This window comes from Neoarius graeffei, chromosome 2 (assembly GCF_027579695.1).
Source record: "Neoarius graeffei isolate fNeoGra1 chromosome 2, fNeoGra1.pri, whole genome shotgun sequence".
NCBI lineage: Eukaryota > Metazoa > Chordata > Actinopteri > Siluriformes > Ariidae > Neoarius > Neoarius graeffei.
In genome coordinates this window covers 98,832,389-98,847,404 of record NC_083570.1, presented here as the reverse complement: position 1 = coordinate 98,847,404, position 15,016 = coordinate 98,832,389, and the positions used below count along the sequence as shown (strand labels likewise).

Below are 15,016 nucleotides of genomic sequence, written 5' to 3'. Positions count from 1 at the left end.
AAGAAATCCACGCAGACACAGGGAATGCAAACTCCACACAGAAAGGCCCCCATTGGCCACTGGGCTCAAACCCAGAAACTTCTTGCTGTGAAGCGACAGTGCTAACCACTACACCACCATGCCACCTGAAAATGAATCTGTGAAAACTGATTCAGTTTTAGCTGAATCCCAACTCTACACATAGACAGATCACTCATGAATTTGGGAAAATCTGAACAGAAGAACCATGTTTTTGTAACAAACGCTGGTGTAGACAAAACAAAAGGATCTGAGGTGTACAGTAAGACATCATTTAGATTGTTTTTGTGAGCCATTTGTCCTGGTAAATGAACCGGTACATTAACATTGTGAAACTGTAGCCTATTTTCTCAAATCTCTGTTCAACACTCTGGAAACAAGGGAATACTGTATCAAGACTAAAATCCCTGTTACTATTGAACTGAGGGGAAGCACCCGAATTGCCCCTTATTTCAAGAAAGACGAAATAGCCTTCTGTCGGAAATGAGCAGAACTACTGTTGGTGCAAGAGAAAATGAATCATCCATCCATTATTCCTAACCACTTATCCTGTCCAGGGTCACAGGCAAGCTGGACTATGGGCGAGAGGCAGGGACAAGTCGCCAGATCATCACAGGGTTGACACATAGAGACAAACAACCATTCATACCTACGGTCAATTTAGAGCTACCAATTAGCCTAACCTGCATGTCTTTGGACTGTGGGGGAAACTAGAGCACTGGGAGGAAACCCACACAGACACGGGGAATGCAAACTCCACACAGAAAGGCCCCCATTGGCCACTGGGCTCAAACCCAGAACTTTCTTGCTGTGAGGTGACAGTGCTAACCACTACACCACTGTGCCACCTGAAAATGAATCTGAATCAAAACGTCATGCTCTAATTGTTAGAGAAGCAGCTTTAGGAACAAAGCGTTGCAGATTCAATTCCCAGGACTAATAGGAATGGCTGAAGTGCCCTTGAGCAAGGCACTTCACCCTGAACTACTCCCTGGGCAGCTCTGGTGTCACTCTGGATAAGAGTGTCTGCTAAATGCCATTAATGTCATGTAAAACAGTTTGAATTTTTTTGGCAATTTGTAGCCCCTGGTTAAGGTGGCATGGTGGTGCAGTGGTTAGCACTGTCACTTCACAGCAAGAAGGTTCTGGGTTCAAGCCCAGTGGCTGATGGGGGCCTTTCTGTGTGGAGTTTGCATGTTCTCCCTGTCTCTGCATGAGTTTGCTCTGGTTTCTCCCACAGTTCAAAGACATACAGTTAGGCTAAATGGCTACTCTAAATTGTTCGTTTATCAAGCTTGGCAAGGGATGGGCTCTGCCAAGTTTAAAATGCCCTAGACACACCAATGATTGACTGTTAAAATGTCATCATTGGTGCCCCTACAGCCCTTGCAGGCTATGAAAAGAAGAAGAGCATCTAGTTATTGTTTTGACCACCCACTTGGTTGATTTACATGCATATCGCTAAGCAGTCAATAACCACCATCTAGCCATGAAGCAGGTTGTGACACACTGAGCTTCAGGAGTGATTTTATTCCAAAAGCTGATTTTCGCAACCTTAGTGTTTACCTGAAATATGGGAATAATATTGTGTAAATGGTGTGGGAACACTGTTTGTCAAGTCTCCCTCCAGGATGATGGCACACATTGTTGTCTGATGGGAGGAGACACTATTTTTGGCAGCACAAAATATGAAGAACTGTGCTATAACCAAGGATAGACACCCATGTGTGAGAGGGAATGTCCCCATTCAGTAAGAGTTTGCTTTTTTCTTTTTGGTAGGAGGGACAACCGGGATGTAATTTCTTTGGGGAGAATTTTCTTGGGGAAATTGGGGAATTTCTCTGCCATAGCAAAAAAACAAAAACACATTTAACCTTAGGCTTTGTAAAAAGGGCGAGGATGGTTGCTGAGTGACTTGTTCTGGGACCTACTTAGAGCTTTGATGGGATGATCAGTACAATGTTTATGAGGGTTGCATTATGGAGAGTGATGGGCGTGACATTGTTTTGCTGGGTAGACAGAATTCACATGCCTTATACTCTACTTCCTCTTCTTGTCACCACGTGTCTGCTACATTTGCATTACTTTTGCACCAAAGAGAGCCTGGTCTGACTTAACAGGTACAAGGGTCATTTAGGCCAGTTCCAACCACTAACTGGCTCTCACTTGGGTGGGATGGTGGTGCAGTGGTTAGCACTGTTGCCTCACAGTAAGAAGCTTCCGGGTTCAAGCCTCATGGCAGATGGGAGCCTTTCTGTGTGGAGTTTGCATGTTCTCCCAACATCTGCATGGGTTTCCTCCAGGTGCTCTGGCTTCCCCTACAGTTCAAAGAAATGCAGATTAGGTAAACTACCCAGCCACTCGGGTTGCACAACATACTTAGTGCTGGTACCAAGCTCGGATAGATCGTGGAGGGTTGCGTCCGGAAGGGCATCCGGTGTGAAACCTATGCCAAGTCAAATGTGCGGAACAGATCCACTGTGGCGACCCCTAACGGGAGCAGCTGAAAAAAGAATAACTGGCTTTCACTTATCATAAGAAGCTAGCCATCTTTTCAAATTACTAATCATACTACATGACAGGGCAGCTGGATACACTTGGAAAAAGGCGTTGACTGCCCTGTTCTGTATACATCAGTTCACAGATGGCCACAATTGGCTGGTGTTGTTCTAATTGGCAGTGGAGAGAAAAATGCCATCCTTCCTAATGCCAAATTATTAATCTCATCTCATCTCATATCATTATCTTTATCCTTCTACAGGGTTGCAGGCAAGCTGGGACCTGTCCTAGCTGACTATGGGCAAAAGGCGGGGTACACCCTGGACAAGTCGCCAGGTCATCACAGGGCTGACACATAGACACAGACAACCATTCACACCTACAGTCAATTTAGAGTCACCAGTTAACCTAACCTGCATGTCTTTGGACTGTGGGGGAAACCGGAGCACCCGGAGGAAACCCACGCGGACAACATGCAAACTCCACACAGAAAGGCCCTCGCCGGCCACGGGGCTCGAACCTGGACCTTCTTGCTGTGAGGCAACAGCGCTAACCACTACACCACCGTGCCGCCCGTGCCAAATTATTTTCGTGTAAAAATGGAGAGTTTGTGACTTCCACAGCAGTGTTTTAACAGTATCTAATATTATCCCTTTAGCCATTTTTAGCTAAATTTATCAAAATTACAGTCAGTTATGTCTAATTAATTAATGAAGACAAAAACCATGATTAAAACATGACTGGGGTGGTGTAGTGGTTAGAACTGTCGCCTCACAGCAAGAAGGTTCTAGGTTCAAGCCCAGTGGCTGACGGGGGCCTTTCTGTGTGAAGTTTGCATGTTCTCCTCGTGTCTGCTTGGGTTTCCTCCAGGTGCTCCGGTTTCCCCCACAATCCAAAGACATGCAGGTTAGGCTAATTGGTGGCTCTAAATTGACAGTGAGTATGAATTGTCGTTTGTCTCTATTTGTCAGCCCTGCAATTACCTGGCAACTTGTCCAGGGTGTACCCTGCCTCTCGCCCATAGTCAGCTGGGATAGACTCCAGCTTGCTCGCAACCCTGCACAGGATAAGCCGTTATGGATAATGGATGGATGGAAAATGTGACTAATTACACAGCCCCAGATCATACTGTATGGGTGTCTGCACATTCATTGAGAATACAGTAAAATAATCACAATTTCTTTCTTAAAGAAATACTTGTTTAGATTTACAGTATGTGTATGCATGTATAATCAGATAAACAACTCTTTCGTTCCATGCTCTCTATCAGGTACGGTGGCAGCATCCAGCAGATTTTCTGGGCCTGTTTCAGCAGTACTACTGTAGCAGGAATGTGTGTGGTCATTTTGCTGCTGGGGGTGGATCGTTTTGAATGGACACGTGAGAAGTGTGTCTTATGTGTCTTAACCAGCGCTTTCTACCTGCTGCTGAAGACTCTTGGAGTTCTGGTAAAGATTGCTATGTATCTCACAAGAAATCACATCAGCACTATACAATCTCCTGACTTACATCTCACCAAATTCTTCTCAAAATCATACCCTTCCAAATGTCTACACTATATTCATATTGGTGGCGTGTTTAGGGGTCCAAGCACCTAGTGCTGGAAATGATTATTTTTTTCTTGGGCTTTCCTTTTTATGCCCTAAAATGAATGGTTCAGACCAAACCACAAGTCATATGGACATAAGAATTGGTCCTAGTACTAATCAGGCTAGAGAGACCTAGAGATCTGTATCTAAAGAACCAAGAATCAACATTTACAATTTGGGCCATCATGCTCTGGCTCTGCCTACTTAGATTTTGAGCTAATTTGCATAATATGGTAAACCTACATTTGCAGTTTAGTCCTAGAATTTTTGGTATAGCTTCACAAAACCAGTCTCTAAATATTTAGTAGAGTGTTTAGCTTAATAATTATCCAGAATGTGAAGAGATTTGTAAGCAATATGCACATTATTGTACCTTTAGGGGTACAATGGCTCGTCACTAGGGCAGTACCCTCTAAGGTACTTATTTGTACCATTTATATACTGATTTGAAACACATATGTACCTTTTTGACCCTAAAAAGGTACACACAGTTACTGTACTTTGAAATCCAATAATGAGCCCCAGGGGATACATTAGTGTACATTATACCCTGGGGGACAGAAATGGACTCCTAATATAGCCCTATTTCTGACAGTGTGGCCACCACATGCCAATCAAGTCTAGACTGTTAGAACTTAATTTTCTCAAAATGCTGTAACCTAATAATTGGTGGCACAGGTTCATATGAAGGTTAAAATCCATATTCATGACACGATTTTGTGTGTAAAATGTAGGGCATAGCCTTTAGGGGTTCAGGGGTACTCTAACAATCAGATAATGGGAGCAAGAACTGACCGCTGGAAGTGTTATTTACAAAAGGTGCTTGGACCCTGCTGATTGCCACGAGCAATTATATATACAGTACTGTGCAAAAGTCTTAGGCACCCTGTTTTTTTCATACAAACTTTGTTATAGATTTCTATTTTATGACTTCTACATTATTGAGTCAGTAGAAAAAACATTTTAGAGTCCCAAACGTTTGTTTTCCAGCACAAAGTCAAATATTACAGAAAAAATATGTTTGTATTTGAGGAGCATATTACATAAGAGAGCATTTTTCAGATTAAAAAAGAAAACATAATGAAGGCTGCTGGGTTTTGGTGCAAAATGAAGAAGCGAGTGTGACAGTCAAAGTGTCCAGAAGAACTGTGGCTGGTTCTGTAAGATGCTCAGTAAAACCTACAGCTCATTTCCGCATAAAACTGCACTCACTGGACCTCAGACTACTATTTTCTTTTTAAAGCAAAGGGTCGTCTCACACCAAATATTGACTTTGTTTCATTTATTATGGCTTACTTACATGGTTTATTGTATTTTTTTTAAATAGTGAAATATTTCATTTCATTATTTTTTTAAGCCATTTTTGGTCTACAGCATTTCCGTACATGTGCCTAAGACTTTTACACAGTACTGTGTGACTCCGCCCCCATCCACAGGGCACGAGGGCTCACTGAATGGTTCGATGATGTAATAATGTAAATAATGTAAATCATATGTTATGGCCTTCACTGTCACCAGATCTCAAAAAATTTAACACCTATGGGAGATTTTGGTCTGACATTTTAGCGCTATCCATCACCGTGATCAAATTAAAGGAATATATATTTGAAATATATTTGATATATATATATATTTGAAAGAACAGTGTTCATCCTTCCAGTAACATTCATGAGACTTGTGCAATCTGTTCTAACAGCTCAGGGTGGCTCAACACCTAACGAAGGAATGTTTTTTGGATTTTTCTTTAGTTTGTCACCCATTTATATATTTGTGTTGTAATTATATTTGTTCATAGTTACAGTTATAGTTATATACATGCTGTAGTTTTATTTAATTTAGTTGTGTTGTTATATTTATATTTAGGGCTTTGCAACAGAGTTTGTAGCACTGTATATTTACATGTGTATATACAGTGGTGCTTGAAAGTTTGTGAACCCTTTAGAATTTTCTATATTTCTGCATAAATATGACCTAAAACATCATCAGATTTTCACACAAGTCCTAAAAGTAGATAAAGAGAACCCAGTTAAACAAATGAGACAAAAATATTATACTTGGTCATTTATTTATTGAGGAAAATGATCCAATATTACATATCTGTGAGTGGTAAAAGTATGTGAACCTCTAGGATTAGCAGTTAATTTGAAGGTGAAATTAGAGTCAGGTGTTTTCAATTAATGGGATGGCAATCAGGTGTGAGTGGGCACCCTGTTTTATTTAAAGAACAGGGATCTATCAAAGTCTGATCTTCACAACACATGTTTGTGGAAGTGTATCATGGCACGAACAAAGGAGATTTCTGACGACCTCAGAAAAAGCATTGTTGATGCTCATCAGGTTGGAAAAGGTTACAAAACCATCTCAAAAGAGTTTGGACTCCACCAATCCACAGTCAGACAGATTGTGTACAAATGGAGGAAATTCAAGACCATTGTTACCCTCCCCAGGAGTGGTCGACCAACAAAGATCACTCCAAGAGCAAGGCACGTAATAGTCGGCGAGGTCACAAAGGACTCCAGGGTAACTTCTAAGCAACTGAAGGCCTCTCTCACGTTGTCTAATGTTAATGTTCATGAGTCCACCATCAGGAGAACACTGAACAACAATGGTGTGCATGGCAGGGTTGCAAGGAGAAAGCCACTGCTCTCCAAAAAGAACATTGCTGCTCGTCTGCAGTTTGCTAAAGATCATGTGGACAAGCCAGAAGACTATTGGAAAAATGTTTTGTGGACAGATGAGACCACAATAGAACTTTTTGGTTTAAATGAGAAGTGTTATGTTTGGAGAAAGGAAAACACTGCATTCCAGCATAAGAACCTTATCCCATCTGTGAAACATGGTGGTGGTAGTATTATGGTTTGGGCCTGTTTTGCTGCATCTGGGCCAGGACGGCTAGAACAATGAATTCTGAATTATACCAGTGAATTCTAAAGGAAAATGTCAGGACATCTGTCCATGAACTGAATCTCAAGAGAAGGTGGGTCATGCAGCAAAACAACGACCCTAAGTACACAAGTTGTTCTACCAAAGAATGGTTAAAGAAGAATAAAGTTAATGTTTTGGAATGGCCAAGTCAATGTCCTGACCTTAATCCAATCGAAATGTTGTGGAAGGACCTGAAGCGAGCAGTTCATGTGAGGAAACCCACCAACATCCCAGAGTCGAAGCTGTTCTGTACGGAGGAATGGGCTAAAATTCCTCCAAGCCGGTGTGCAGGACTGATCAACAGTTACCAGAAACGTTTAGTTGCAGTTATTGCTGCACAAGGGGGTCACACCAGATACTGAAAGCAAAGGTTCACATACTTTTGCCACTCACAGATATGTAATATTGGATCATTTTCCTCAATAAATAAATGACCAAGTATAATATGTTTGACTCATTTGTTTAACTGGGTTCTCTTTATCTACTTTTAGGACTTGTGTGAAAATCTGATGATGTTTTAGGTCATATTTATGCAGAAATATAGAAAATTCTAAAGGGTTCACAAACTTTCAAGTACCAGTGTATATCAGCAATATAGTATTTGACCCATTCACAGGACTGGATTGGTCACACGACTGTATGGACCTGAACTTGAGTAGTAGCTTAGAGTCATGGTTTTGACTTGGTAATAAAAGTGATATGATATGCCTTGGCCTTGAAGGGAATTGACGCAAGTATAAAAGTGTAATTAAAAAAAAAAAACAGTTCTGACCACAAGGTCAAGGTTAGGTACACAGCAGAACAAGGTTTCTCAGTAATTCCAGTGGTGGAAGTGATATTTAGAGCTAAGCTGCTTTCTGTACAGTGAAAGGAAATAAGTATTAAGACACTTTTGCTTTTGTTGTACTTCCAGTGCATATATCCAATTCAAATTTATACACAAAATGTAGGGGTTTTTTTTGTAATTTTTGTCATAAAAAGACATTGACATTCATGACTATCTATCTATCTATCTATCTATCTATCTATCTATCTATCTATCTATCTACACACACACACTATATGGTCGAAAGTATGTGGACACTCGACCACCACTCCCATATGTGGTTCTTCCCCAAACTGTTGCCACAAAGTCTGAAGCACACAATGTCTTAGAATAGAACGTCTTTGTATGCTGCAGCATTACAATTTCCCTTCACTGGAACTAAGAGGCCCAAACCTGTTCTAGCATGAGAGTGCTCCTGTCCATAAAGCAAGCTCCATGAAGACAGGGTTTGCCAAGGATGGAGTGGTCAAACTCCAGTGTCCTGCTCAGAGCCCTGATCTCAACCCCACTCAACACCTTTGGGATGAACTGGAACATCGACTGCACCCCAGACCTCCTCACCTAGCATCAGTGCCTGATCTCACTCACGCTTTTGTAATGGAATGAACACAAATCCCCACAGTCGTGCTCCAAAACCTAGTGGAAAGCCTTCCCAGAAGAGTAGAGATCATTATAAGAGCAAAAAGGTCTAAATCTGGAATGGGATGTTCAAAAAGCACATATGGGTATGATGGTCAGGTGTCCACAAACTTTTGGCCGTACAGTGTATATGAAATAACAAAGACAGAGTGTCTGGATGCTTATTTCCTCTCACTTGTTTTGGAATCAGGGAACCCTGTGAAAATACTATTAATCTTGGATCATTGTTGAAGTCTACTGAAGATATTTTATTCAATGTTTCTAAAAATGTGATGTCCAGACAAGTTTTATCTATATGACTGTTTTGTACATTAATCAACAAATGCCTTCCCCTTCCTGTTTCTCTCTCTCTCTCTCTCTCAGGGCCCTGCACCAGTGGAGATCTCCGAGGTGTGCGAGAGCAAGAAGCTGAATGTAGCTCATGGCTTAGCCTGGTCCTTTTACATAGGTTATCTGAAACTTGTGATACCAGGTACACACACTCTTTTTTTTTACACTATTTTGAGAATGGTACACCAGACCCTTCCACACATTCTTTGAGCAGGGCTGTGTTGATAAACAGCACTACTTGGTGACACCCCTAGGGGGCAGTAACATGCACTTAAAGAGCTTAAAGTTTGTACACTGTAATCTTTTATCAAGTTCAAAGTGTTTATTGTCATATGCACAATAAGGACATGTCCTCTTGCACAATGAAATTCTCAGCACTCTATCTGATGTCACCTGGAAGAGGATCCTTTAGGGTCTGGTCCCTCTTAGGGTTTTGTCTTTGTCACTTTAATCCAGTGTTGTAGTCAAGACCACCTAAACCAAGACCAAGTCATGACCAAGATGAAAGTGTATCGAGACTGAAACAAGACCAAGACTTGAGATTAAGTCAAGATCAAGACCAAGGCAGGGCGAGACCAAGTCAAGACCAGGACCACACCAGTGTGTATGAAGGGGGTGGGGAGGGGTTACAACCGTTAACAGGAAGAACAATTGTTGCCAGGCAAAACAAACCTCGCCCTACAGCACTTATTTTATACCTATATGTTGATAATGGTAATATTTCTCAATCATCAGCTGTCAGGTTATAGTCCTATGAAAATCCAAGACCTTGAGTTTGAAATTTCAAAGTCATTCAAGGTCAAAAGTCATGGTGCCAAGTGAAAGCCCATATGGCACTTCCTATAAGTTGATAATGGTATCTGTCTACCATCAACCATTTTCAACCCTCTGAAAATCCATGACCTTGAGTTTGACCTTTCAAGGTCAAAGATCATGGTGCCAAATGAAAGGCCATATGGGAGTTCCTACAGTGGTGCTTGAAAGTTTGTGAACCCTTTAGAATTTTCTATATTTCTGCATAAATATGACCTAAAACATCATCAGATTTTCACACAAGTCCTAAAAGTAGATAAAGAGAACCCAGTTAAACAAATGAGACAAAAATATTATACTTGGTCATTTATTTATTGAGGAAAATGATCCAGTATTACATATCTGTGAGTGGCAAAAGTATGTGAACCTCTAGGATTAGCAGTTAATTTGAAGGTGAAATTAAAGTCAGGTGTTTTCATTCAGTGGGATGACAATCAGGTGTGAGTGGGCACCCTGTTTTATTTAAAGAACAGGGATCTATCAAAGTCTGATCTTCACAACACATGTTTGTGGAAGTGTATCATGACACGAACAAAGGAGATTTCTGAGGACCTCAGAAAAAGTGTTGTTGATGCTCATCAGGCTGGAAAAGGTTACAAAACCATCTCTAAAGAGTTTGGACTACACCAATCCACAGTCAGACAGATTGTGTACAAATGGAGGAAATTCAAGACCATTGTTACCCTCCCCAGGAGTGGTCGACCAACAAAGATCACTCCATGAGCAAGGTGTGTAATAGTCGGCGAGGTCACAAAGGACCCCAAGGTAACTTCTAAGCAACTGAAGACCTCTCTCACATTAACATTAGCCAATGCTCATGAGTCCACCATCAGGAGAACACTGAACAACAATGGTGTGCATGGCAGGGTTGCAAGGAGAAAGCCACTGCTCTCCAAAAAGAACATTGCTGCTCATCTGCAGTTTGCTAAAGATCATGTGGACAAGCCAGAAGGTTATTGGAAAATGTTTTGTGGACAAATGAGATCAAAATAGAACTTTTTGGTTTCAATGAGAAGCGTTATGTTTGGAGAAAGGAAAGCACTGCATTCCAACATAAGAACCTTATCCCTTCTGTGAAACATGGTGGTGGTAGTATCACGGTTTGGGCCTGTTTTGCTGCGTCTGGGCCAGGATGGTTTGCCATCATTTTTGGAACAAGGAATTCTGAATTATACCAGCGAATTCTAAAGGAAAATATCAGGACATCTGTCCATGAACTAAATCTCAAGAGAAGGTGAGTCATGCAGCAAGACAGCAACCCTAAGGATACAAGTCGTTCTACCAAAGAATGGTTAAAGAAGAAAAAAGTTAATGTTTTGGAATGGCCAAGTCAAAGTCCTGACCTTAATCCAATCGAAATGTTGTGGAAGGACCTGAAGTGAGCAGTTCATGTGAGGAAACCCACCAACATCCCAGAGTTGAAGCTGTTCTGTACGGAGGAATGGGCTAAAATTCCTCCAAGCCGGTGTGCAGGACTGATCAACAGTTACCACAAATGTTTAGTTGCAGTTATTGCTGCACAAGGGGGTCACACCAGATACTGAACGCAAAGGTTCACATACTTTTGCCACTCACAGATATGTAATATTGGATCATTTTCCTCAATAAATAAATGACCAAGTATAATATTTTTATCTCATTTGTTTAACTGGGTTCTCTTTATCTACTTTTAGGACTTGTGTGAAAATCCGATGATGTTTTAGGTCATATTTATGCAGAAATATAGAAAATTCTAAAGGGTTCACAAACTTTCAAGCACCACTGTATATGTGTATAAAAGTAAACATTTGTCTATCGGCAACCGTTTTTGAGTTATAATGGAAAATGTTATTTTGACCAAAAGGTTGACCTTTCCGGTGACCTTGACCTTCACCTTGACCCAATTACGCCCAAAACTTAGGTGATCTACAGACCATTTCCCACCTACCCTGAAAATTTGAAGTCAATTGGTGCAACCGTCTAGACGCTAGATTGTTAACAGACACACACACAGACACACAAACAAACAAACAAGGTCAAAGGTCATGGTGCCAAATGAAAGCCCATATATGACTTCCTATATGTTGATAATGATAAACATCTTTCTATCTCTAACCGTTTTCAAGTTATAATGGGAAATATGCAAATTTTAGCAATGACCTTGACCCCCATGACATTTGACTCCTAACTGCTAAAAAAACTATGAGAAATACCCCATCGTGTAGCATATCAATGGAAGCAGAATTGAAAGATGAATATTGTGGAATTGGTTTGAAGTAAATATGATGACTATGAAGGAAGATATTGCGAAAAAATAATTTTGACCTTTTTGGTGATCTTGACCTTGACCGGATGACCCTCAAAATGTTTGAGGCAAGGCAAGGCAAGTTTATTTATATAGCACATTTCATACACAGTGGCAGTTCAATGTGCTTTACAGAAGTAAAAGCAAAACAGTAAACAATAGAAAATAAAATTACATAAAATAAATGGGGAAGAAAAATAATAAGAATTAAACAATAGTAGAAATAAAATAATAAAATGAAGTAAAAGTTCAGTAAAAAAAACAGCAGAATAAAATAGAATAAAAGTTAAGTAAAATTTAAAACATGCAGAGACTGTAAAAGTTAAGAGTTTAAAACATGTAGAGATGACAATATTAATAATTTAGCAGAAAGCATCTGAGAACAGCTTGGTCTTTAATCTAGATTTGAAGCTGCCAACAGCAGGAGCATTTTTAATGTCCTCTGGCAGTTGGTTCCATAGCTGTACTGCATAGTAGCTAAAAGCTGCTTCACCACACTTTGTTTTAACAACAGGTTTTACCAGTAAATTTTGCTGCTGTGATCTGGTAGATCTGAATGGGTTAGGCCGCTGCAACATATCAGAGAGGTAATTGGGCCCTGTACCATTTAGAGATTTGTACACCAGCAGCAATGCTTTAAAGTCAATTCTGTAGCTTACTGGAAGCCAGTGAAGGGACCTTAGAATTGGAGTAATGTGCTCTGTTCTTTTTGTTCGTGTGAGAACCCTCGCCGCTGCATTTTGAACCAGCTGAAGTCGTTTGATGGTCTTTTTTGGCAGGCCTGTGAAAAGGCCATTGCAGTAATCAACCCTACTAGAGATGAAGGCATGTATAAGTTTTTCCAGATCATTTTTTGACATAAGTCCTCTTAGTTTGGAAATGTTTTTTAGGTGATAAAATGCCATTTTAGTGATTGCTTTCATGTGACTGTCAAAGTTTAGCTCGCTGTCAATGAAAACACCAAGATTTTTAACCATTTCTTTTGTTTTAATCCCCTTTGTGTCAGGAATAGTGGTAATCCTGAGTCTTTCATCTTTTTTCCCCAAATAGAATTACTTCTGTTTTATCTGTGTTCAGCTGAAGAAAATTTTGTGACATCCAGTTATTGATTTGGTCGATACACTGGTAGAGACATTCAAGGGGGGTATAATCATTAGGTGATAGAGCAAAATAAATTTGGGTGTCATCTGCATAGCAGTGATACAAAATTGAGTTGTTCTTGATAATTTGCCCAAGTGGGAGCATATAAAGGTTGAATAATAATGGTCCAAGAATCGACCCCTGGGGGACACCACAGGTCAAGGACATTGATGTTGAGGTACAATTTCCCATGGTAACAAAGAAGCTTCTATCTTTTAAGTATGATTTTAACCAATTGATAACTTTACCAGTCAACCCAACCCAGTGTTCAAGTCGATATAGCAGTATGTTGTGATCAACAGTATCAAAAGCTGCACTGAGGTCCAGTAACACCAGGACTGATGTTTTGCCTGCATCAGTATTAAGACGTATGTCATTTATAACTTTAATCAGCGCTGTTTCAGTGCTATGATTGGCACGAAATCCTGACTGAAAGTTATCAAAACAGCTGTTTGATATCAAGAAGGCAGTTAATTGATTGAAGACAATTTTTTCAAGGATTTTCCCGATGAATGGTAGATTTGATATTGGCCTGTAGTTGTTTAATACTGAAGCATCCAGATTATTCTTTTTAAGTAGGGGCTTTACAACGGCTTTTTTTCAGGGACACAGGAACAATGCCAGTCTCTAGGGATGTATTAATGATTTGAAGCACATCTGTAATTATAAGATGAAGAACAGACTTAAAAAATCGAATTGAGGTTCTATTTGAGACCAATGCTCATGTATCCTGAAAGTTTCACGAAGATTGGTCCAGCCGTTTTCCTGTAATGCAAACAAAGAAATAAACAAAGAAAGAAACCCCACCGAAAACAATACCTCACCCCTTGGTGGACTCTATCCCGGACGAGGTAAAAATTTGAAATTAGGAATGAGTCACGTTATTGGTCGCATCTGACATGGAAAATTTTACATCCAATCACAGTAATGATGTTAAATAAATCAGACAATACACTGGCAATTTAGTGAAATCCCCACAGTTGTGGTCTTGACTGGTCTTGAAATAAAATCCAGAGTCCTCTATGTCTGAGACTGAGACAAGACAGAGTAAAAATGTGGTTGATTCTGAGACGATACCAAGACCTTCAAAAAGTGGTCTTGAGCCCAGTCTCGAGTACTACTTGCTCATACTTCTTCTTCCCCATAGCCTACTGATGACATTTTAACAGTCCATCATTGGTGTGTCTAGGGCATTTAATCTTGGCAGAGCCCATCCCTCTCCAAGCTTGATCAATGGACAATTTAGAGTAGCCAGTTAAACTACCTGCATGTCTTTGGACTGTGGGGGAAACTGGAGCACCCAGAGGAAACCCACGTAGGCGTGGGGAGAACATGCAAACCCCACACAGAAAGGCCCCCATCAGCCACTGGGCTTGAACCCAGAACCTTCTTGCTGTGAGGTGACAGTGCTAACCACTGTGCCACCCAACTTGCTCATTACATTGTTTTGATATCAATCTTCAGCTACTGATTTGAGTTACTGTAGCCTTCCTGCCAACTCAAACCAGTCAACCAGAGTATTTTTGCATATTTTTCTCCAGCTGGCTAGTTATTCAGTTCTTCCTTGTGTGTGTCTTCATAGAGCTGGAGGAACAGGTGAGGAAATACTACAACCAGACCGGAGAGATTCTCTATTCCTCCCATCTGTACATCCTCCTGCCTCTGAGCGCAGTGGCCCCAGCCAAGATAGAGGAAGAGGACCATAACATACGTTTCCACCAGAACCTTCCGGAGATCCAGCTCGACCGGGCCGGTGTCAGGAGAAGAGTCTACAAACACAGCATCTACAAAATCACCAACCACAAACAAGAGGTGAGGAGCAAAGCACTGAAACTCTAAACTTGGTCAACTACATTATATAACACACTGATTGAATAGTATTCTTCAGGATTTGGTCTGAGGAATGGGGTTTTTTGTTTTTTGTTTTTTTTTTAAATCCAAGCTTAAGCCTAA

General features: G+C 40.6%; 1 protein-coding gene across 1 annotated transcript in view; it reads left to right on the top strand.

Moving 5' to 3' along the window:
* sting1 (stimulator of interferon response cGAMP interactor 1) overlaps positions 1-15,016 on the top strand; it is a 64,252-nt gene that overhangs the window by 29,053 nt on the left and 20,183 nt on the right. Inside the window, exons 3-5 of the mRNA XM_060915266.1 lie at positions 3,788-3,965; positions 8,860-8,968; positions 14,646-14,875. Coding sequence (XP_060771249.1) covers positions 3,788-3,965; positions 8,860-8,968; positions 14,646-14,875 — 517 coding nt within the window. The remainder of the gene's footprint in view (positions 1-3,787; positions 3,966-8,859; positions 8,969-14,645; positions 14,876-15,016) is intronic.